At 49.5% G+C, this 25494-nt stretch overlaps 1 protein-coding gene across 6 annotated transcripts in view; it reads right to left on the bottom strand.

Annotated features, from left to right (window-relative positions):
* si:dkey-33c12.4 (uncharacterized protein LOC560112 homolog) overlaps positions 1-25494 on the bottom strand; it is an 82772-nt gene that overhangs the window by 45652 nt on the left and 11626 nt on the right. For 4 of the 6 annotated variants that reach the window (XM_038793107.1, XM_038793108.1, XM_038793111.1 and 1 more), the window contains exons 2-5: positions 16355-16437; positions 5250-5352; positions 4656-4861; positions 3529-3612 (exon numbers count right to left, since the gene is read on the bottom strand). In XM_038793107.1, the coding sequence (XP_038649035.1) occupies positions 3529-3612; positions 4656-4861; positions 5250-5352; positions 16355-16437 (476 nt within the window). Of the gene's footprint in view, positions 1-3528; positions 3613-4655; positions 4862-5249; positions 5353-16302; positions 16438-25494 lie in introns of all 6 variants that reach the window. The other 2 variants (XM_038793109.1, XM_038793110.1) reach the window with 1 other exon arrangement.

The following is a 25494-nucleotide window of genomic DNA, read 5'->3' as shown; positions in this document are numbered from 1 at the left end:
GACTGAAGCCCTGTGTAAACACAGGGTAGCTGGGGCCTGGATCAGACAGGAGCCCTGTGTAAACACAGGTTGCTGGGGCCTGGATCAGACAGGATTCCTGTGTAAACACAGGCAGCTGGGGTCTGGCTCAGAGACAGAAGCCCTGTGTAAACACAGGTACCTGGGGCCTGGATGAGAGACAAGAGCCCTGTGTAAACACAGGTAGCTGGGGCCTGGATCAGAGACAGAAGCCCTGTGTAAACACAGGTAGCTGGGTCCTGGATCAGAGACAGAAGCCCTGTGCAAACACAGGTAGCTGGGGCCTGGATCAGACAGGATTCCTGTGTAAACACAGGTAGCTGGGGCCTGGATCAGACACACGATCCCTGTGTAAACACAGTTAGCTGGGGCCTGGATCAGAGACAGGAGCCCTGTGTAAACACAGGTAGTAGTGGCCTAGATCAGAGACAGGTGCCCTGAGTAAACACAGGTAGCTGGGGCCTGGATCAGACACACGATCCCGGTGTAAACACAGGTAGCTGGGGCCTGGATCAGAGACAGGAGCCCTGTGTAAACACAGATAGTAGTGGCCTAGATCAGAGACAGGTGCCCTGTGTAAACACAGGTAGCTAGGGCCTGGATCAGACACACGATCCCTGTGTTAACACGGGTAGCTGGGGCCTGGATCAGACAGGATTCCTGTGTAAACACAGGTAGCTGGGGCCTGGATCAGAGACAGGAGCCCTGTGTAAACACAGATAGTAGTGGCCTAGATCAGAGACAGGTGCCCTGTGTAAACACAGGTGGCTAGGGCCTGGATCAGACACACGATCCCTGTGTTAACACAGGTAGCTGGGGCCTGGATCAGACAGGATTCCTGTGTAAACATAGGTAGCTGGGGCCTGGATCAGAGACAGGAACCCTGTGTAAACACGGGTAGATGGGGCCTGGATCAGACACAGGAACCCTGTGTAAACACAGGTAGCTGGGGCCTGGATCAGAGACAGGAGCCCTGTGTAAACACAGGTAGTAGTGGCCTAGATCAGAGACAGGTGCCCTGAGTAAACACAGGTAGCTGGGGCCTGGATCAGACACACGATCCCTGTGTAAACACAGGTAGCTGGGGCCTGGATCAGAGACAGGAGCCCTGTGTAAACACAGATAGTAGTGGCCTAGATCAGAGACAGGTGCCCTGTGTAAACACAGGTAGCTAGGGCCTGGATCAGACACACGATCCCTGTGTTAACACGGGTAGCTGGGGCCTGGATCAGACAGGATTCCTGTGTAAACACAGGTAGCTAGGGCCTGGATCAGACACACGATCCCTGTGTTAACACGGGTAGCTGGGGCCTGGATCAGACAGGATTCCTGTGTAAACACAGGTAGCTGGGGCCTGGATCAGAGACAGGAGCCCTGTGTAAACACAGATAGTAGTGGCCTAGATCAGAGACAGGTGCCCTGTGTAAACACAGGTAGCTGGGGCCTGGATCAGACACACGATCCCTGTGTAAACACAGGTAGCTGGGGCCTGGATCAGAGACAGGAGCCCTGTGTAAACACAGATAGTAGTGGCCTAGATCAGAGACAGGTGCCCTGTGTAAACACAGGTAGCTAGGGCCTGGATCAGACACACGATCCCTGTGTTAACACAGGTAGCTGGGGCCTGGATCAGACAGGATTCCTGTGTAAACATAGGTAGCTGGGGCCTGGATCAGAGACAGGAACCCTGTGTAAACACGGGTAGATGGGGCCTGGATCAGACACAGGAACCCTGTGTAAACACAGGTAGCTGGGGCCTGGATCAGAGACAGGAGCCCTGTGTAAACACAGGTAGTAGTGGCCTAGATCAGAGACAGGTGCCCTGAGTAAACACAGGTAGCTGGGGCCTGGATCAGACACACGATCCCTGTGTAAACACAGGTAGCTGGGGCCTGGATCAGAGACAGGAGCCCTGTGTAAACACAGATAGTAGTGGCCTAGATCAGAGACAGGTGCCCTGTGTAAACACAGGTAGCTAGGGCCTGGATCAGACACACGATCCCTGTGTTAACACGGGTAGCTGGGGCCTGGATCAGACAGGATTCCTGTGTAAACACAGGTAGCTGGGGCCTGGATCAGAGACAGGAGCCCTGTGTAAACACAGGTAGCTGGGGCCTGGATCAGAGACAGGAGCCCTGTGTAAACACAGATAGTAGTGGCCTAGATCAGAGACAGGTGCCCTGTGTAAACACAGGTAGCTGGGGCCTGGATCAGACACACGATCCCTGTGTAAACACAGGTAGCTGGGGCCTGGATCAGACACACGATCCCTGTGTAAACACAGGTAGCTAGGGCCTGGATCAGACACACGATCCCTGTGTTAACACAGGTAGCTGGGGCCTGGATCTGACAGGATTCCTGTGTAAACATAGGTAGCTGGGGCCTGGATCAGAGACAGGAACCCTGTGTAAACACGGGTAGATGGGGCCTGGATCAGACACAGGAACCCTGTGTAAACACAGGCAGCTGGGGCCTGGCTCAGAGAAAGAAGCCCTGTGTAAACACAGGTACCTAGGGCCTGGATCAGACACAGGAACCCTGTGTAAACACAGGTATTTGGTGCATTGATCAGAGACAGAAGCCCTGTGTAAACACAGGTACCTAGGGCCTGGATCAGACACAGGAACCCTGTGTAAACACAGGTAGCTGGGGCCTGGATCAGACAGGATTTCTGTGTAAACACAGGGTAGCTGGGGCCTGGATCAGACAGGATTCCTGTGTAAACACAGGCAGCTGGGGTCTGGCTCAGAGACAGAAGCCCTGTGTAAACACAGGTACCTGGGGCCTGGATGAGAGACAAGAGCCCTGTGTAAACACAGGGAGCTGGGGCCTGGATCAGAGACAGAAGCCCTGTGTAAACACAGGGAGCTGGGGCCTGGATCAGAGACAGAAGCCCTGTGTAAACACAGGGAGCTGGGGCCTGGATCAGAGACAGGAGCCCTGTGTAAACACAGGGAGCTGGGGCCTGGATCAGAGACAGGAGCCCTGTGTAAACACAGGCAGCTGGGGCCTGGATCAGAGACAGGAGCTCTGTGTAAACACAGGCAGCTGGGGCCTGGATCAGAGACAGGAACCCTGTGTAAACACAGGCAGCTGGGGCCTGGATCAGAGACAGGAGCTCTGTGTAAACACAGGTAGCTGGGGCCTGGATCAGAGACAGGAGCCCTGTGTAAACACAGGTAGCTGGGGCCTGGATCAGAGACAGGAGCCCTGTGTAAACACAGGTAGCTGGGGCCTGGATCAGACAGGATTCCTGTGTAAACACAGGTAGCTGGGGCCTGGATCAGACAGGATTCCTGTGTAAACACAGGTATTTGGGCCCTGGATCAGAGACAGAAGCCCTGTGTAAACACAGATAGCTGGGGCCTGGATCAGAGACAGAAGCCCTGTGTAAACACAGGTATTTGGGGTCTGGATCAGAGACAGAAGCCCTGTGTAAACACAGGTAGCTGGGGCCTGGATCAGACAGGATTCCTGTGTAAACCTAACACACCTCACACAGATACTTACTTTTTTCTTAAGTCTTCGTTTTTCAGCCTTCTTTTTAGCCTGTTCTTCTTCATTGACCAATTCTTGACCAATTCTGTTTGCCTCCTGCAAAATGCATCGCAATGGTGATCATATTGTGTCACCAGGAGCACACTAACATCAACCAAACTTTCACAGACTGAGATTCCCAACACAGGTCAGGGTCTCACTCCGATGAAGACCCCTACACTACCCGAGGGCAAGGTGGGCCTCCACTGACACTGACAGCCATCCCACAGGACAGGGCGCGACAACACAGAGACCGAGAGAATCCCCAGGAGAGGAAGTGACACCACGGAGACCGAGAGAGACCGCCCCAGGACATGATGGGATTTCAGCGAGGCCGAGACCCCCCCCCCCCACCCACACACCCCCCGGAAAGGACGGGATCTTACGGAGACCGAGTGACACAGCCCCCCCCCCCCCCCCCCCCAGGATATAGTGGGATTTCACAGAGGCAGAGAGAGACACCCCCCAGGACAGGATGAGATCTTACTGAGAATGAGAGTGACCCCCCCCCCCCCAAGGACAGTGTGGGATTTCAGAGGGGCGGAGAGACCCCCCCCCCCCCCCCCTCAGGACAGGGCAGTATTTCACCGAGACAGAGACACCCCCCGGGACAAGATGGGATTTCAGCGAGGCCGAGACACCCCCCCAGGAAAGGATGGGATATCACTGAGACCGAGAGAGACCCTCCAGTACAGGGCAGAATATCACCGAAGCCAAGCGACACTCCCCAGGACAGGGCGGGATTTCACTGACAGTGAGAGGACCCCACCCCCCGGGTCAGGACGGGACCTCAGTGAGACTGAGACAGAGACCGACCGACCGACCCCCCCAGGACTGGATGGGACAGCATGGAGACAGAGATCCTCCCCCCTCCCCAAAAAGGACAGGGTGGGGTGACTGGGACCGTGACCTCTTTCCCCCCCCCCCCACCCCAAAACCAGGACAGGACTTCACTGAGACAGAGATCCCCACCCCACCCCCTCCTAAAAAAGACAGGGTTGGGGACTGGGACCGAGCCCCCACCCGCCCCCAACAGGGCAGGATCTCACTGAGATTGACATGGACCCTACTGGGTTAATGAATGTTTCATGTCCACCCACCTCGACAGAACCTCTATATGAATTGGAATCTTGTATACTGTATGGATCTGTAATGTTTTTACGCTTGGATGACAAGTCTGGAATATCGTAGAGGAAATTCTTCCGCAATCCACAAAACGTGTTCACATCTTGGTCGTCATCGTCATTGGAATCGTCTTCATCGTCATAAGTGTAATCATCACCCTCCTCCTCACTTGAATCTCCCCCTGTAGGATCAAGAGAATCATCTAACACACCCGATGGAAAATGTTTGATGGCCCTCTCCAACAGCTCAAGATGACTCAAAGTGCCTTGTAGCCAATGAAGGAGGCAGGACAAGAGCAATCGTCAGTCTGCACACAGCAAACTCGTACATAAAGTCACGGAGCCACCTCAGCCACTGCGTAATCCCAGACATTGAAGAGCAGCCATTCAGCAAACTAAGCAGAGAAAGCAGGAACCCATAAAATTGTACATCAGCACCAGAGGGGGCGGGCGGTAAAAGGCGAGGGTATAGGTTGGGGGCTGGTGAAGTGGGCGTAAATGGCAACAAAATAGTGCAAGAATGCAACATCACTACGAAGAGAAAGCAGGAACATAACTGGCACAAATTACCAAAGACATGGTGTTCCATCCTGGCTGTGCCCTCATTAAAGATGCACGGATGAACTTCCAATGATTTGTTCTCGACCAGATTTTTAAACAGATTTTCCACACTCTGCAAGATAGAACATTGTTAAAACGATACTGTCAGCAATTACCAGCACCGTGGGAATATCCAAACCTCGGGGGGGAGCTTCATTTAAAACAAATAATTATTTCACAGGATGTGGGGGTTGCTGTCTGGGCCAGCTTTTATTGCCAATCCATAAATGCCCTTCAGCCACTGCTGGATTCAGTAATTATGGAGGGGGGTCCTTTAGAATATTGGCTAGGAAAGATTCCTGAAAATTGCTGAATTTGTGGAAATAATATGAAATAATATGAGTGAGTTATAACTATGATTATAATTTTGGATGCTGTCCATGGCTGTATCAAGTGTTACGAATAATGAACTAGAAGTTCTGATATTATCTGGTGAGAGGGTACATTCAGCAAGATTGAGGCAGTATCCTGGCTGGAACCAGACATGACGTGGAGAATATTGAACGTGGCACAGAAATCAGGAGGCACTTCGAGAGACACGGAGAAAGCATTTTCCAGTTAATGTCGTGTGAATGTACCAAAATGTGTTTTTAAGAAATAAAAACTTTGTTCAGTTCACCCAACCGGACTGACTTATCTATGAACGAGGGACAAGACGAATCTGTCTGCCACCTTCGTGAACTGCTGCAACCCATGTGGTGTAGGTGCACCTGCAGTGCTGTTCGGGAAAGAGTTCCAGGATCTTGACGCGGTGAAGAAGCGCCGATATATTTCAAAGTCAGGATGGTGTCTGGAGGGAAGGGGAACTGTGAGAATGGATGATTGTTTTCAAAATATTTTGGGGGAATATTCTGTGTATTCTGTGTGTGTAAATGATTTAATTAAGCTGGGAAACGATTAATGGAGACCTCTGACTGGAAGAGTTGAGGGAAAATGGGTAAAGCTGCAAGATGCATGCATCATGTAAATAAAGATTTATTTAAATAAACATGGTCTTGTCGCTCTGTTGCAAGCACAATGGTTGGAGTACGATAGATATGAATGTAACAGTGATGGCTTTTGCATAAATATTGAGAGGAATATTGGATAGAGCTGTGAAGAAGGCCTATGGTGTGCTAGCGTTCATTAGCAGAAGGATTGAATTTAAGAGCCGTGAGGTGATGATGCAGCTGTACAAAACCTTGGTAAGGCCACATTTGGAGTACTGTGTGCAGTTCTGGTCACCTCAGTTTAGGAAGGATGTGGAAGCTTTGGAAAAGGTGCAAAGGAGATTTACCAGGATGTTGCCTGGAATGGAGAGTAGGTCTTACGAGGAAAGGTTGAGGTTGCTAGGCCTTTTCTCATTAGAACGGAGAAGGATATGGGGCGACTTGATAGAGGTTTATAAGATGATCAGGGGAATAGATAGAGTAGACAGTCAGAGACTTTTCCCCCGGGTGGAACAAACCATTACAAGGGGACATAAATTTAAGGTAAATGGTGGAAGATATAGGGGGATGTCAGAGGTAGGTTCTTTACCCAGAGAATAGTGGGGGCATGGAATGCACTGCCTGGGGAAGTAGTTGAGTCGGAAACGTTAGGGACCTTCAAGCGGCTATTGGATAGGTACATGGATTACGGGTAGAATGATGGAGTGTAGATTAATTTGTTCTTAAGGGCAGCACGGTAGCATTGTGGATAGCACAATTGCTTCACAGCTCCAGGGTCCCAGGTTCGATTTCGGCTTGGGTCACTGTCTGTGTGGAGTCTGCACATCCTCCCCGTGTGTGCGTGGGTTTCCTCCGGGTGCTCCGGTTCCCTCCCACAGTCCAAAGATGTGCGGGTTAGGTGGATTGGCCATGCTAAATTGCCCGTAGTGTCCTAAAATGTAAGGTTAAGGGGGGGGTTGTTGGGTTACGGGTATAGGGTGGATACGTGGGTTTGAGTAGGGTGATCATTGCTCGGCACAACATCGAGGGCCGAAGGGCCTGTTCTGTGCTGTACTGTTCTGTGTTCTCTATGTTCTATTTTACTGGTGAAGTCAATAGACTAGGTTTAGGAATTTGCATTAATTACATAGGGACATAACATACGTAGGGCTGCACGGTCGCATAGTGGTTAGCACATTTGCTTCACAGCTCCAGGGTACCAGGTTTAATTCCTGGCATGAGTCAGTAAAACAAAATGAAAATTGCTTATTCTCACGAGTAGGCTTCAATGAAGTTACTGTGAAAAGCCCCTAGTCGCCACATTCCGGCGCCTGTCCGGGGAGGCTGGTATGGGAATCGAACCGTGCTGCTGGCCTGCTTGGTCTGCTTTAAAAGCCAGCGATTTAGCCGAGTGAGCTAAACCAGCCCCTGTTCTCTCCGAACACACTTTCTCCCCATGTGTGCGCGGATTTCCTCCGGGTGCTCTGGTTTCCTCCAACAGTCCGAAGATGTGCAGGTTAGGTGGATTGGCCATGATAAATTGCCCGTAGTGTCCTAAAAAGGTTAGGTGGAGTTATGGGGCTAAAGGGGGATAAGGTGGAGGCGTGGGGCTCAAGTAGGGTGCTCTTTCCAAGGGCCAGTGCAGACTCGATGGGCTGAATGTCCTCCTTCTACACTGTAAATTCTACAATTCTATGATTCTTTTTACACCCAGCAGATAAGCTACAAAGGGGAGGAAGTAGCTTTTACAATGTGCAACTGCTTCATTTTTTATCTAAGTGCAGCGGATTCATAAGGGAAGGTGGCAAAGTCCCCAAATACCACAACCCCGGGAAATAACCATCACCCAAATACCAAAACCCCGGGAAATAACCAGCTCCCAAATACCAAAACCCTGGGAAATAACCAGCTGCCAAATACCAACACCCCGGGAAATAACCAGCTGCCAAATACCAAAACCCCGGGAAATAACCAGCTGCCAAATACCAAAACCCCGGGAAATAACCAGCTGCCAAATACCAAAACCCCGGGAAATAACCAGCTGCCAAATACCAAAACCCCGGGAAATAACCAGCTGCCAAATACCAAACCCCGGGAAACAACCAGCTGCCAAATACCAAAACCCCGGGAAATAACCAGCTCCCAAATACCAAACCCCGGGAAATAACCAGCTGCCAAATACCAAAACCCCGGGAAATAACCAGCTGCCAAAGACCAAAACCCCGGGAAATAACCAGCTGCCAAATACCAAAACCCTGGGAAATAACCAGTATCCAAATACCAAAACCCCGGGAAATAACCAGCTGCCAAATACCAAAACCCGGGAAATAACCAGCTCCCAAATACCAAAACCCCGGGAAATAACCAGCTGCCAAATACCAAAACCCCGGGAAATAACCAGCTGCCAAAGACCAAAACCCCGGGAAATAACCAGCTGCCAAATACCAAAACCCTGGGAAATAACCAGCTGCCAAATACCAAAACCACAAGAAATAACCAGCTGCCAAATACCAAAACCCCGGGAAATAACCAGCGCCCAAATCCCAAAACCCCAGGAAATAACCAGCTGCCAAATACCAAAACCCCAGGAAATAACCAGCTGCCAAATACCAAAACCCTGGGAAATAACCAGCTGCCAAATACCAAAACCCCGGGAAATAACCAGCGCCCAAATACCAAAACCCTGGGAAATAACCAGCTCCCAAATACCAAAACCCTGGGAAATAACCAGCTGCCAAATACCAAAACCACAAGAAATAACCAGCTGCCAAATACCAAAACCCCGGGAAATAACCAGCTCCCAAATACCAAAACCCCGGGAAATAACCAGCTCCCAAATACCAAAACCCGGGAAATAACCAGTATCCAAATACCAAAACCCCGGGAAATAACCAGTATCAAAATACCAAAACCCCAGGAAATAACCAGCTCCCAAATAACAAAACCCCGGGAAATAACCAGCTCCCAAATACCAAAACCCCGGAAAATAACCAGCTCCCAAATACCAAAACCCCGGGAAATAACCAGTATCCAAATACCAAAACCCCGGGAAATAACCAGCTGCCAAATACCAAAACCCTGGGAAATAACCAGCTCCCAAATACCAAAACCCCGGGAAATAACCAGCTGCCAAATACCAAAACCCCGGGAAATAACCAGTACCCGTAGAATACATAAACCCCGGGAATAATCAGCACTCTCAGAATACATAGACCCCGGGAATTATCAGTGCCCTCAGAATAGAGAAACCCCGGGAATAATTAGTGCCTCAGGATACATAAACCCCGGGAATAATCAGTACTCTCAGAATACATAAACCCCGGGAATAATCAGTACTCTCAGAATACATAAACCCCGGGAATAATCAGTACTCTCAGAATACATAAACCCCGGGAATAATCAGTACTCTCAGAATACATAAACCCCGGGAATAATCAGTACTCTCCAAATACATAAATCCCGGGAATAATCAGTACTCGCAGCATACAGAAACCCTGGGAAAAATTGGTACAAAGTATACCAAAATCCCAGAATAATCAATACATGGAAGAGAGAAACCCCAGAATAATTGAAATGAAATGAAAAATGAAAGGAAAATCGCTTGTCACGAGTAGGCCTCAATGAAGTTACTGTGAAAAGCCCCTAGTCGCCACATTCCGGCGCCTGTCCGGGGAGGCTGGTACGGGAATCGAACCGTGCTGCTGGCCTGCTTGGTCTGCTTTAAAAGCCAGCGATTTAGCCCCAGGGGCTGGTTTAGTACTTAGTATTAAAGTACTTAGTAATTAGTACTTAGTATACAGAAACTCCAGAATAATTAGTACTTAGAATACAGAAACTCCAGAAATGATAATAATAATAATAGCTAATTGTCACAAGTAGGCTTCAATGTAGTTGCTGTGAAAAGCCCCTAGTCGCCACGTTCAGGCGCCTGTTCTGGGAGGCTGGGATGGGAATTGTTCTGCATTACAAGCCAGCTGTTTAGCTCACTGAGCTAAACCAGCTGCTATTCTCAGCGCCCTCAGAATACCGAAATCCCACAATAATTAGTACACAAAACACCAAAACTCCAAAACACTCAGGATGCACAGGATACCGAAGTTGTCGTCCAGACATTTGTCAGCTCTGGACATGACTATTCCTGAGCTACCCTGAAATTCCTGAGGAAATTCGCATATCTTCATTACTGTCAATCTGTGGTTTTTCCACAATGCACTCGGGATCCAGTTCAATGAGAACAGATGTTGATTGTTGATTTGATTTATTGTCACACGTACCGAAGTACAGCCGAGGGAACGTACACAGTATGTACACAATAGACAAAAGAATAATCAATAGAGTACATTGACAAATGGTACATCGACAGTGATTGGTTACAGTGCGGAACAAGGGGCCAAACAAAGCAAATACATGAGCAAGAGCAGCATAGGGCATCGTGAATAGTGTCCTTACAGGGAACAGATCAGTCCGAGGTGGAGTCATTGAGGAGTCTTGTAGCTATGGGGAAGAAGCTGTTCCTATGTCTGGATATGCGGGTCTTCAGACTTCTGTACCTTCTGCCTGATGGGTCTGGAAGAAGACAATGTCTGGGTGGGGTCTCTGATAATGCTGTCTGCCTTCCTGAGGCAGCGTGAGGTGTATACAGAATCACAGTGGGGGTGGCAAGCTTGTGATATGGAATGAGGTGTCTTGATGGCAAGGAGGAGGGTATATCCCAGAAACACAGCTCCAGGCCAGTCAGAACAAGCAAACAGATAGAATCATTGAATGATTTACAGCACAGAAACAGGTCATTTGGCCCATCATGTACGACTGAAAGATGGCGGCTGAGTAAGAGAAGCTTGTGGCCCTGTGCTCTGTGGCAGAGAGGAACCTATATCCTCCTGTAATCAAAGGCTATCCTCACCATTTACCACCCCACCACTTTTCCTATCATCTGCAAACTTACTGATCAACCCTCCTACATTCATCCAGGTTCTCTGCCTAACAGCAGTTCCTTGGATATGGGCTGAACCCCCAGCATGGTGTTGATTTTTCTTTTGCTATGGGTAGGTCAAGGAGGCAGGTCCTGTATCTGCCTCATCTGGAACAGGGATCGAACCCCTTAATTAATTGCTGCTGACATTAATCTCATCCATAAGCAAGCCAACTCGCCAACCGAGCTATGTGCCCCACTCCCACATAGATAGGCATACACATCTATGTAAATAATAAAAGTGTTTGGCAATGGGGCTTCCGGTGGTGGATATGAAGGAGTAAGTCGCACACGTGGTGGCTCCCCTCGGGTCGGACTTTTGGACCGTTTCCCCCGATTCTTTACCGGACTTGAACTGTAAAACTGAAGACAAAGGCAATTGTGAACTGAATTCCCACATCGGTGCATGGAGAGAAGGACTAGAAGTGCTCATAAAGGCAGAAATAGAAAGACAGAGACGGCTTGGGCTGAAGCTGCAGCGGGAGACAGAATGGCGGAGGACCGGACTTCTGGTTTGTCGATCCAGCGGTCAACGGAGCAGCTGATGCGAGTCATTCAGGAAGGCTTTGCCAAGCAGAAACGGGACTGCTTGGACCCGATAAAAGAGTTGATTGAGCGGCTGGAGCTTAGATTGGACGGCCAGGATCGGGCAATCCAGAAAGTACAGAAGGCGCTGGTTGAGCAGGAGGAACATCAAACTGCGGTGGAGTTGGAGGTGGGGATGCTGAGAGACCAGCAGAAGAAGCTCCTAGAGAAGGTGGAGGATCGAGAGAACAGGTCCCGCCTGCAGAACGTGAGATTCATTGGCTCCCCGAGGGGTCCGAAGGAGCGGACGCTGGGGCTTACTTCGCAGATATGTTTGAGAAGCTGCTGGGGGATGGGGCACCTTAGAAGTGGACAAGGCTCACAGAGCACTCGCGAGGAAGCCGCGAACGGGGACCACCCCCCCCCCCCCCGAGAGCAATGGTGGTGAGATTCCACAGGTACTTGAATAAGGAGCGCATTCTAAAGTGGGCCAAGCAGACACGGAGCTGTAAGTGGGACAATAGTATTCTGCGGGTCTACCAGGACCTGAGTGTGGAGGTGGCCAGGAGAAGAGCAGGCTTCAACCACATCAGGTCGATCAATTTTAAGAAAAAGGTGAAGTTCGGACTGTTGTATCCGGCCCGACTCAGGGTCACGTACGAGGAACAGCACTTTTATTTTGAGTCACCTGATGACGCGCTGGACTTCGTAAAAAGGAAAGGACTGGTCGTGGGCTGAGAACTTTTGAACCTTTGCTGCAACGTTCATGGGGGTTTTTTGTTTTCTTTTTGTTTCTCTGTTCTTGTTAAAAAAAAGTTTCTTGTTTTTTTGTTTTGTAGAAGCTGTTTGTAATGCCTTCTGTATTGGTTTGGGACCAGTGGCAGAGCTGAGTGAGTTAAGGTTTCCATTTGCACTGTTGGGGGATGGAGGTGTGCTAGTTTAGATTTTGGTGTTTTTCTGTCGGGAAATTGTGTGGGGATTGTTTGATGTTGGAGTATGTTTGAATAAGCGGGGGGGGGGGGGGGGGGGGGGGGGGGGGGATAGGTGGGAGACCTAGCTCACGGAAGCGCAGTGGGGGGGTGTGCATATGTTCGGGCCAGTGGAGGCACGGAGCATGGGCTGGAGGCGGGCCCAAAAAAGGGAATGGCTGATCGGCGAAGGGGGGGGTGCAATGAGCCCCCCAACTAGGCTGATCACCTGGAATGTTCGAGGGCTAAATGGGCCGGTCAACGGTCAAGAGGGCACGTGTGTTTGCGCACCTTAGGGGGCTGAAGGCGGACGCGGTAATGTTGCAGGAGACGCACCTTAGAGTAACTGACCAGCTTAGATTGAGGAAAGGCTGGGTTAGTCAGGTCTTTTACTCGGGACTGGATTCAAAGACTAGAGGGGCAGCGATCCTTATCAATAAGCGGGTGGTTTTTGAGGCAGGTAGAATAGTTTCAGATGTGGGAGGTCGGTACATTATGGTCAGTGGGAAACTGGAGGGGGTGCAGGTGGTATTAGTAAATGTGTATGCGCCAAATTGGAATGATGTGGAGTTTATAAAGAGGATGCTGGGGAAGATACCGGACCTGGACTCGCACAGGGTGGTCATGGGAGGGGACTTCTGCCTTGGACCGGTCAAGCTTGAAAACGGGCAGGGTGCCAGCAATGGCAAAGGAACTAAAAGGGTTCAAGATGTGGGACTTTTGGCTGACAAAGGGGTCTGTGAGCAGCTGAATAAATATATTCAAAACAACCTGCAGGTCAACGACACGGGGGAAATTTCAGCAGCGATGGTCTGGGAAGCACAGAAGGCGGTGGTCAGAGGGGAGCTGATCTCGATATGGATCCATAGGGAGATGGTGGACATGGCAGAGACAGACCGACTGGTTAAGGAGATACTACAGATCGATAGGAGGTATGCAGAGACCCCAGAGGCAAGGCTATTAAGGGAACGGCAGAGGCTACAGGCGGAGTTCGGCTTGTTATCCACAGGGAGGGCGGTGGAGCAGCTGAGAAAGGCAAGGGGGGCGATCTATGAGTATGGAGGGAAGGCCAGCAGAATGCTTGCACAGCAGCTAAGAGGGAGGCAGCTAGGGAGATAGGGAAACTAAAGGATGGAGATGGGAACCTTGTTGGAGATTCAGCAGGGGTGAATAAGGTGTTTAGGGATTCCTACAGCGGGCTGTATAGGTCGGAACCCCCTCCGAGGCCGGAGGGGATGAGGCACTTCTTGGAGGGGCTGAATTTCCCAAAGGTGGACGGGGAGCTGGTAGAAGGGCTGGGGGCCCCAATCGGGTTGGAAGAGATAGTGGAGGGTCTGAAGGCCATGCAGGTGGGTAAAGCCCCAGGGCCAGACGGGTACCCAGTGGAGTTTTATAAAAAGGTTCTCTGGGATATTGGGGCCGGTGTTGATGAGGATGTTCAATGAGGCGAGGGAAAGAGGGGTTTTGCCCCCGACGATGTCACAGGCTACGATTTCGCTGATTCCGAAGCGGGACAAGAACCCGAAGCTGTGTGGGTCCTACAGGCCGATATCCCTGTTGAATGTGGACGCCAAGCTGCTGGCCAAAATTTTGTCCTCCAGGATTGAGGATTGTGTTCCAGACGTTATTGGGGAGGATCAGATGGGGTTTGTCAAGGGTGGGCAGTTGGTGGCCAATTTAAGAAGGTTGTTAAATGTGATCATGAAGCCCCCGGAAGGTAGGGAGGTGGAGGTAGTGATCGCAATGGATGCAGAAAAGGCTTTTGATCAGGTAGAATGGGATTATCTGTGAGAGGTACTGGGACTGTTCGGGGGGAGAGAGAGATGGAGCACAGAATCTCGCTCAATGCAGACAACCTCCTTCTGTATGCATCGGACCCATTAGAGAGGATGGAGGAAATCATGAGGATTCTAGAGGAATTTGGCCAGTTTTCGGGGTACAAGCTAAATATGGGGAAGAGTGAGATGCTTGCGGTCCAGGCGAGGGGACAGGAGAGGCGATTGGGGGAGCTGCCGTTTAGATTAGTAGGGGGAAGCTTTAGGTACCGAGGCATTGAAGAGGCACGGGAATGGGACCGGCTGCATAAATTAAATCTGGACCGGCTAGTAGACCAAATGAAGGACGATTTTCGGCGATTGGACGCGCTCTCGTTGTCACTGGCTGGGAGGGTGCAGATGGTGAAGATGACGGTCCTCCCGCGATTCCTGTTCGTGTTTCAATGTCTCCCCATCTTTATTCCGCAGTCCTTTTTTAAATGGGTCAACAAAGTGATCACTGGCTTTGTTTGGGCGGGCAAGACCCCGTGGGTAAGGAAGGTAATGCTTGAGCGGAGCCAGGGAGAGGGCGGGCTGGCGCTGCCAAATTTTATTAACTATTACTGGGCGGCGAATATAGCCATGATCAGGAAGTGGGTGGTGGGGGAGGGGTCGGCATGGGAGCGTATGGAGGCGGCTTCATGCAAGGGCACCAGTTTGGGGGCGTTGGTAAATGCGTCTTTGCCGTACCCGCTGGCACGGTACTCCACCAGCCCCGTGGTGGTGGCGGCTCTGAGGGTCTGGGGGCAATGGAGGAGACATGTGGGAGCAGAGGGAGCATCGGTCTGGTCCCCAATCTGTAATACTCACCAGTTTGCCCCGGGATGTATGGATGTGGGGTTCCGGATATGGCGGAGAGCAGGGATTGAGGGGATGGGGGATATGGAGGGGAGCTTTCAGAGTATGAGGCCGCTGGAGGAGAAGTTTGGGTTGGCGAGGAGAAACAAATTCAGGTATCTGCAGGCGCGAGAATTCCCACATAAACAGGTGTCAACCTTCCCGCTCCTACCACCAAGGGGGATTCAGGACAGGGTAGTTTCCAGAGTGTGGGGAGGAGGATGGAGCATCTCGGACATTTACAAGGAACTTATGGGGTCAGAGGAGACGCAGACAGAGGAGCTGAAGCGCAAGTGGGAGGAGGAGCTGGGAGGAGAGATAGAGGATGATCTATCGACGGACGGGTTGAGTAGTGTCAACGCGACCACAACATGTGCCAGGCTCAGCCTGATACAATTTAGGGTCGTTCACCGGGCTCACATGGCAGTGGCCGTGGATGAACAGATTCTTTGGGGTGGAGGACAGATGGGCTAAATGTGCGGGAGGACCAGCGAACCATGTGCACATGTTCTGGGCAAATCTGAAGCTTAGGGGATTCTGGCAGGGGTTTGCTGACATCATGCCCACGGTGTTAAAAACAAGGATGGCGCCGAGTCCAGAGGTGGCGATTTTCGGTGTGTCGGAAGACCCGGGAATCCAGGAGGAGAAAGAGGCAGACGTTCTAGTGTTTGCTTCCCTGGTAGCCCGGAGACGGATACTATAAGCTTGGAGGGACCCAAAGCCCCCGAAGTCGGAGACCCGGCTATCAGACACGGCTAGCTTTCTCTGCCTGGAGAAAATCGAGTTCGCCTTGAGAGGGTCACTGTTCGCTGGCACTACCTTTCCAAAGCTAGGATCAGTGCCCCAGACAAGTCCTTCTTCCCCCCACTGTATCCACACACACACAAATTTAAAAGTCAATCCTCTAACCACCCCCCGCCCCTGACCTACGCTGGGTAAGCGCACATCAGGCTTCGCCACGAGATATTTGGCAGCACCATGCTGATCCCTGAACATTACCTGCCACTGCATCAAGTTGAATGACAGGTGCCCCAAGGTGCCGCATCCGTACCTGAGTGGTCACCGTTGAATTGTCCTGCAGGTTATGTTGGTAAATATTGACTTTATGCTTCAATGTTGACAGGTAATGGTCTTCTGCAAAAAGAAAATGGACGTAAACTTCAGGGAAACAACATTCTGTCCCATTAAAATCTAGTCAGCGTCACGGTGCCGTCCAAGGCATCTGAAGCTCGTCTTCATCATCACTCATCCCTGGAAAACCTGTTGCAACCCCATTTGTGCTTCTCCAATCATGGGTGCGCCTACTGTGGAATAATATCATTCACACGCGTTTTTACTCATGTGCAACTCTACCTCTTCAACTCACTCACCCCAGCCGGTCTGCATAGCCACAGTTTCTGCAGCAACACACAAGCTTGACGAATAGACATTGTCTTCAGCGCTCCCCTCCTTGGAAACTAACTTCACTAATTTCCCCAACCCATTCCCCACAACCAATCCCAGGCTTAATGAAACTAGGCTGCCATTTCAACACTGGAATGAACCCTCCACTCCTCTATTCAATAACACAGATCGCCCGAGACACCCATCTACAGTACCCACTGCCGCCACACTCAGAAGCGTGCGAGATGCCACGGTAGTAGATCATATCAGACATGCAAGGTGGGGGGGGGGAGGGGGGTCAGGACTGAATGGCTTACTCCTATCCTAATTCTTGTCTCATTTTGAAGGGTGACCAAAACATCCCGTACCAGCCTCCCCAAACAGGCGACGGAATGTGGCGACTAGGGACTTTTCACAGTCACTTCATTTGAAGCCTACTTGTGACAATAAGCGATTTTCATTTTCAACATAGCAAATTATATATTAAGAATTTTTTGCTGTCAGATACTTAAAATTGCAGAAATTACCTGAAGAGAGGCCCATGATGGAGGGATCTTGGCTCTCTTTTTATTCAGGCCTGGGATGTGGGGCTGAGTAGATCAAGGAACCAGACATGACAAAGGCACACCTACCCTGTCAACCCAGCAAAGTCCGCCTCACTAACATTTGGGGGCGTGTCAAGATTAGGTGAGTTGTCCCACAGGCTAGTCCAACCTGACAGTCATACTCATGGAATCACAGAACTGCGACAGCGCAGAAGGCGCACCATGCCTGCTCCAGCTCTCCAAATGAGCAGTATCAGTTAGTACCATTCCCCTGTACCCCTTGCTTGCACATTGTTTCCATTCAGGTATTCATCTCACGCCCTCTTGGACCCCTCGATTGAACCTGCCTCCACCATACTTCCAGGCAGTGCATTCCTGCCCTGAGTCACTCGTTGTGAATATAAGTATTTTCTCACATTAGTTATCATCAGAGTCAGACCTTGCAGAAATGTCCCAGCCACCATCATCACCACCCCTCGGAGAGACTCCGTCGGTTTGGATTATATTCATTGGTGTTTAGAAGAGCGAGAGGGTATCGCATAGAAATTTACAAAACCTTGACAGGATTAGACAGGGTAGATTCAGAAAGAATGTTGTGTGTCCGGAATGAGGGGTCATAGCTTGCAGATAAGGGGTAAACCTTTTAGGACTGAGGTGAGGAGAAATTTCTTCACCCGAAGAGTGGTGAATCTGTGGAATTCACTACCACAGAAAGTAGTTGAGGCCAAAACGTTGTGTAATTCAAGAAGGAATTAGATACAGCTTTTAGGGCTAAAGGGATATGGGGGGGGGGAAGGCAGGATCAGGGTATTGAACTTGATGATCAGCCATGGTCAGGATGAATGGTGGAGCAGGCTGGAAGGGCCAAATGGCCTCCTCCTGCTTCTATTTTCGATGACTAACATGATGAGCTCGGAATATTTTCGGCTACATAGGGACACGAGACAGGATGCTGCTGTCCCCCATTGGTGTTTGCTTTCGTCATTGAGCCTTTGGCTACTGTACAACATGCATCAAAGTGTGGAAGGGCATGGGAAGGTAGGGAGCATAGGGTGTTGTTGTACGCAGATGATCGGCTGTTATGTGTCTCAAACACACTGCAGCGCATGGAGCGAATAATGGACATATTGGGTAGGTTTGGCGCCTTTCCTGGGTATGAATTGCATCTGGCAAGAAGTGAGGTATTCCCGGTGAACACCCAAGAGAGGATTGCAAATGTGGGAGCCCTGCCATTCAAGCTGGCCAAAACAAGCTTTGTCTATTTGGGAATTCAGGTGGCCCACGATTGGGTTACGATGCCCAGATTGGTAGAGGGAGTAAACGGGGATCTGAATAGGTGAGATTTCTGCCACTGTCCTTAGTGGGGAGAGGACAGACCATAAAGATGAACATTCTCCCAAGGTTATTTGTTTTTCAGTCCCTTCCAATATTCCTTCCAAAGACGTTCTTTCTGAGGGTAGATAAGCTAATCTGGGACTTTGTATGGCCCAGGATTTGGAAAGCTTCAATTGGGCGGCAAATGTGGAAAAGGTGCGACGGTGATTGGGGAGGTCGAAATGGGTACAGGTAGAGGAGGCCGACTGCGTGGGGTGTGCTTAAGGGGCCCTGGCAACGGCGCCCCTCTCGTTCTCTCCAATTAGGCACACCGTGAGCCCATCGCAATGTCGCCCCTTAAGGTATGGAACCAGCTCAGGCGGCACTTTGAGTGGGGGGGGGGGGTGGATATGTCTGCCCTGGCCCCAATATACAGGAATCTTAGGTTTGTACCAGCAGGAATAGACGCGACATACAGGAATTTGCATAGGGAAGAGGTAGAGCGCGTCAGTGATCTGTTTGTGGAAGGGAGGTTCACGAGGCTGGGAGAGTTGTGGGAGAATACCTGCTGCTGAAAAGTGAATTTGGGTACATGCAGGTTCTGAACTGGGTGCGCAAGGGGATCTCCTCGTTCCCCCAGCTGCCAAAGTTTGTCCTCCTGGACAGATTGTTAACTCAAGATAAGATGGGGGAAGGGATTGCGGATATTTATGGGTTGGAAACAAGAGAAGGTGCCAGTGGAGGAGATTAGACAGAAATGGGAGGACCAGTGGCACAGTGGCAGCAGTGGGTACCATCTACAACATACACTGCAACAACACACCAAGGCTCCTTGGACAGCATCTTCCAACCCCATGACCTTGATTATCTAAAAGGATAAAGGCAGCAGATGCATGGGAACACCACCATCTCCATGTTCCCCTCCAAGTCACTCACCATCCCTAACTTGAAGCAATAGCACCGTTCCTTCACTATTGCTAGTTGAATGATCTGAAACGCTCTTCCTAGACACACTGAGGGTGCTCTACTACCACCACATGGACTGCAGCAGTTCAAGAAAGCAGCACAAAACCACCTCGGAATGCAAGGACAAAGAAAAGTACAGCAAAGGAACAGGCCCTTCGGCCCTTCAAGCCTGCGCCGACCATGCTGTCCGTCTAAACTAAAATCTTCTACACTTCCGGGGTCCGTATCCCTCTATTCCCATCCTGTTCATGTATTTGTCAAGATGTCCCTTAAATGTCACTATCGTCCCTGCTTCCACCACCTCCTCCGGCAGCGGGTTCCAGGCACCCACTACCCTCTGTGTAAAAAACTTGTATATCCTCTCTAAACCTGGACCCCTAAACCTATGCCCCCTAGTAATTGACCCCTCTACCCTGGGGAAAAGCCTCTGACTATCCACTCTGTCTATGCCCCTCATAATTTTGTAGACCTCTATCAGGTTGCCCCTCAACCTGCTTCATTCCAGTGAGAACAAACCAAGTTTATTCAACCTTTCCTCATAGCTAATGCCCTCCATACCAGGCAACATCCTGATAAATCTCTTCTGCACCCTCTCTAAAGCCTCCACATCCTTCTGGTAGTGTGGCGACCAGAATTGAACACTATACTCCAAGTGTGGCCTAACTAAGGTTCCATACAGCTGCAACATGACTTGCCAATTTTTATACTCAATGCCCCAGCCAATGAAGGCCAGCATGCCGTATGCCTTCTTGACTAACTTCTCCACCTGTGTTGCCCCTTTCAGTGACGAGTGGACCTGTACACCTAGATCTATCTGACTGTCAATACTCTTTGAGGGTTCTACCATTCACTATATATTCCCTACCTCTATTAGACCTTCCAAAATGCATTACCTCACATTTGTCCGGATTAAACTCCATCTGCCATCTCTCCGCCCAAATCTCCAAACGATCTAAATCCTACGATCTAAATCATACAACCTGTCATATGAGGAACGGTTGAGGACTCTGTGTCTGTACTTGGAGTTCAGAAGGATTAGAGGGATCTCACTAAAGCTTACAGAATACTGAGAGGCCTAGACAGTGAACGTGAAGAGTATGTTTCCATTAGTAGGAGACTGAAGGGACGATCCTGTAAAACAGAGATGAGGAGGAATTTATTCAGCCAGAGGGTGGTTAATCTGTGGAACTCCTTGCCGCAGATGACTGTAGAGGCCAAATCATTGAGTGTCTTTAAGACAGAGGTTCTTAGTTAATAAGGGGATCAGGGATTATGGGGAGAAGGCAGCAGAATGGGGACAAGAAACATATCAGCCAAGATTGAATGGCGGAGCAGACTCGATGGGCCGAATGGCCTAATTCTGCTCCTGTGTCCTATGGTCTTAAGGGCAATAAGGTATGGGCAATGAATGTTGGCCTAGCCAGTGACAGATACATCCCATGAACAAATGAAATGAAAAAATGAATAACTGTGCAACTTTCTGCTCCCATCTACACTCTTTACAAGCCACCCAACAGTCTAACCAGCAAACTTGTAAATACAGCTCTAGTCCTTCATCAATCCATTTATAAATGTCGTGAAAAGCTGCAGCTCCAGTCATATACTCTCACTTTGCCCACCTTGCCATGCCCCATAATTTGCCACCATTAAACTTCAAACATTCCCTCAGGCTCTGATATTTGTACAATGGTACAAATGACAACAGCATAGATCTCTGGGGTGCACCAATCAATAACTCATCTTTGACATGGTAAAATAAGGCAGGACTGTTACCAAACCTGTTGTTGCCAACCTGTAATATTAGGATAGACAATTAACACGTTGTCAAATGTTTAGGATATGGGCAGCACGGTAGCATGGTGGTTAGCATAAATGCTTCAGAGCTCCAGGGTCCCAGGTTCGGTTCCCGGCTGGGTCACTGTCTGTGCGGAGTCTGCACGTCCTCCCCGCGTGTGCGTGGGTTTCCTCCGGGTGCTCCGGTTTCCTCCCACAGTCCAAAGATGTGCGGGTTAGGTGGATTGGTAAAAAGTAAGGTTGGGGGGGGGGGGGGTTGTTGGGTTACGGGTATAGGGTGGATATGTGGGTTTGAGTAGGGTGATCATTGCTCGGCACAACATCGAGGGCCGAAGGGTCTGTTCTGTGCTGTACTGTTCTATGTTCTAAGTGCAGAGAGTTGGAAGATTCTAAACGCAACTTCACAGCTCAGTATCTGGGCAGTTGTTGGCACAGTTGCTAACATCTACCAAATTTACTTTATCTACACACTCCGACTTTGTCAAATTGCTCAATTGAGATAGCCCGGTAGGGTAAGCACCTTTACAAAACCCAGAGTATCCTAGAATAGCCCACGTTGTTCAGCATTAACCATCACCACATAGGGGCAGCACGGTGGCGCAGTGGTTAGCACTGCTGCCTCATGGCACCGAGGTCCCAGGTTCTATCCCAGCTCTGGGTCACTGTCCGTGTGGTGTTTGCACATTCGCCACGTGTTTGCGTGGGTTTCGCCCCCACAACCCAAAGATGTGCAGGGTAGGTGGATTGGCCACGCTAAATTGCCCCTTAATTGGAAAAAATGAATTGGGCATTTATAAATGAATTTTTTTAAAACATCACCACATAGCCTTCCTCACAGGGAGTGGGAAAAATTCTTACCTCACTGTAGAAATATATGAAGACATTCTAACAGGAGCAGGGCATGAAACCTGGTTGGGAGCAAAGTGATACATTAGGTACCAGTCTGAGCTTGTTGCAACAAAGAGATATTTCAATCTCAACAGATCATGAAGTGACAAAACCTGTTAGATAGAACCTTGATCTGAAACAGACTGAACTCCAGGCAAAAACCAAGCAGGTTTTTCTCATCTCTAACTCCTAATAATCTTTCAACATTCCAGCACTGTCTGGGAGAAATTCCCAAAGACAGGAGAAGGATGGTGGAGGTTGGAAGATTTACCATCACAGAGAATGCAGGGGGTTGAGGAGATAGTGGTTGAGGATTCACCGTCAAACAGAATCCCAGGCAGGCGGCCCTGCTGACAGCGAAACACTCCTGTCAGCAATGCACTGGAGTGTCAGCTTTGTTTGTGATCAAGACCTGGAGGAGGACAAGAAAAAGGGCAGACGGCGCAGCTCAGCAAGCCTGCTCCACTAATCAATATGATCATGAACTGATCTTCAAAACGGAACTAGTGGGGTGTCGCGCTTTTAACTTCCTACAATCTTAGATGAAGGGACCGACTGTACTGCAACCAAATTTGCCGATGACAAGAGAAATCGGAAAGCAAGTTGAGAGGATATAAAGATTCTGCAAATGGATATAGATATGTTAAGTGAGTGGACAAAAACGGAGTATAATGTGGGACGGTTTGAGATTGTCCACTTTCGCAGGAAGAAAAGTAGACAACTATTCAAAGAGACTGGAGAATTTTAATTCATTGTTGGGACGTGGGCATCATTGGCTACACCAGGGGCGGCACGGTGGTGCAGTGGTTAGCACTGCTGTCTCAGGGTGCTGAGGACCCCGGTTCGATCCCGGCCCTGGGTCACTGTCCATGTGGTGTTTGCACATTCTTCTCATGTATGCGTGGGTCTCACCCCCACAACTCAAAGGTGGATTGGCCACGCTAAATTGTCCCTTAATTGGAAAAAAAAAATAATTGGGTACTTTAAATTAAAAATAAAATCATTAGCTACACCAGCATTTATTGCCCATCCCCAATTGTCCTCAAGCTGGTGGTGAGCTGCCTTCTTGAACCGCTGCAGCCCCTGGGGTGTAGTCCACCCACAGTGCTGTTAGGGAGGGAGCTCCAGGATTTTGACACCGCAACAGTGAAGGAACGGCCAATACATTGAAAAGTCGGGATGGTGTATGGCTTGGAGGGGAACTTCCAGGTGGTGGTGTTCCCTTGTGTCTAGATGGTATTGGTTGTTGGTTTAGGAGCCTTGGTAAGTTCCTACAGTGCACCTTGTATTTGATACTCACAGCTGTACTGTGCTTCGGTAGTGGATGGAGTGCCAATCAAGCAGGTTACTTTGTTCTGGATGGTGTCAAGCTTCATTGAAACATAGAAAATAGGAGCAGGAGGAGTGTTGTTGGAGCTGCACTCATCCAGGCAAGTGGGGATTATTCCATTACACTCCTGACTGGTGCTTGTAGATGGTGGACAGGCTTTGGGGAGTCAGGAAGAAGTTATTAGCCACAGGCCTTTGACCTGCTCTTGCAGCCACAGTATTCATATTTCAAGTCCAGCTACCGTGCAGCACGGTAGCATAGTAGTTAGCACAATTGCTTCACAACTCCAGGGTCCCAGGTTTGATTCCCGGCATGGATCAGTGTCTGTGCGGAGTCTGCACATTCTACACGTGCAAGGGTTTCCTCCGGGTGCTCCGGTTTCCTCCTACAGTCCAAAGATGTGCAGGTTAGGTGGATTGGCCATGCTAAATTGCCCTTAGTCTCCAATATTGCCCTTAGTGTTGGGTGGGGTTACTAGGTTATGGGGATAGGGTGGGGTGTGGGCTTGGGTAGGGTGCTATTTCCAAGAGCCGGTGCAGACTCGATGGGCCGAATGGCCTCCTTTTGCACTGTAAATTCTATGATTCTGTAAATTCTATGAATGGTAATTCCCCAGGATCTTATTTTTAAAATTAAGAGTACCCAATTCATTTTTTCCAATTAAAGGGCAATTTAGCATAGCCAATCCACCTACCCTGCACATCTTTGGGTTGTGGGGGTGAAACCCATGCAAACACGGGGAGAATGTGCAAACTCCACACGGACAGTGAACCCAGAGCCGGAATCGAACCTGGGACCTCGGTGCCGTGGGACTGCAGGGCTAACCCACTGCGCCACCGTGCTGCCCGTAACCCCCAGGATGTTGATGGGAGACTCAGTGATGGTATTGCCATTGAATGTAATTCGGCAATGTTTAGATTTTCTTTTGTTGGTGACTTTTGGAGGGTCAGTACAGGCTCGATGGGTCGAATAGCCTGTAGGATTCTATGATATTAAACTGAGTGACGCATGGCCTCTCAGGTGGATATAAAAGATCCCATGGCGTTCTGCCGAGGAAGAGCAGGTGATTATCCCACATTCTGATCAATAGTTAATTCCTCAAACAACGTGACACATATTCCCTGGATATCACAATGCTGTTGGTGGGACACTAGCAGATGCCAACTGGCTGCCACAGTTCCCACATTACAGCACTTACAAAATACATCATTGGCTGTAAAGAGCTTGGGGAAGTCTTCGGGCCCTAGGTGCAATGGAAATGCAAGTCAGTCTTCCTCAAAGCCAGAGTTCTGTAGCGTTGATGCGAATTCTACAAGCTAAGTGTTATGGGCCAGGGTTTAGAGAACCCCAAAGTGTAAGATGGAGTTCACCTGACCCACAACTTTTACTAGATTGTGGTATGGGGAGCACACGGCCCACTCTACAGGTGTGGTACAGCAGAAATGGAAAAGTTTTTTTTTTCTAAATTTAGAGTACCCAATTAATTTTTTACAATTAAGGGGTAATGTTAGCATGTTCAATCCACCTGCCTTGCACATCTTTGGGTTGTGGGAGTGAAACCCACGCAGACACGGGGAGAATGTGCAAACTCCACACGGACAGTGACCCAGAGCCAGGATCGAACCTGGGACCTCGGCGGAAAAAGTATTTTTTAAAGCAAAACAATATTTATTCTATGAACTCAAGTTAACTTTTTCAAAACATAGTGAACATCTTAGCAACCATCAATTCAAATACAACCCCCAAAGAGTACAACACTAAGTAATGCTTACGCTGTCCTTTTAACATCCAGAAGACGTACAAAAAAAAACATAACCTTTAACAGAAGCACATTAGGTTTACATTCACTACTGAGAACATTTATAATTCTGAATTTACCAAATGATCAAGAGACAGTCTTTTCATGGCAGAGAGATCAACAGCACACCTGCTCTGTCTGGCTCCAGCTCCAACACTGAAAACAAAACTAAA

Source organism: Scyliorhinus canicula, chromosome 3 (genome assembly GCF_902713615.1).
Source record: "Scyliorhinus canicula chromosome 3, sScyCan1.1, whole genome shotgun sequence".
Taxonomy (NCBI): Eukaryota; Metazoa; Chordata; class Chondrichthyes; order Carcharhiniformes; family Scyliorhinidae; genus Scyliorhinus; species Scyliorhinus canicula.
Note: the sequence above shows the minus strand (reverse complement) of the source record. Positions and strands in the feature narration are given on the sequence as shown.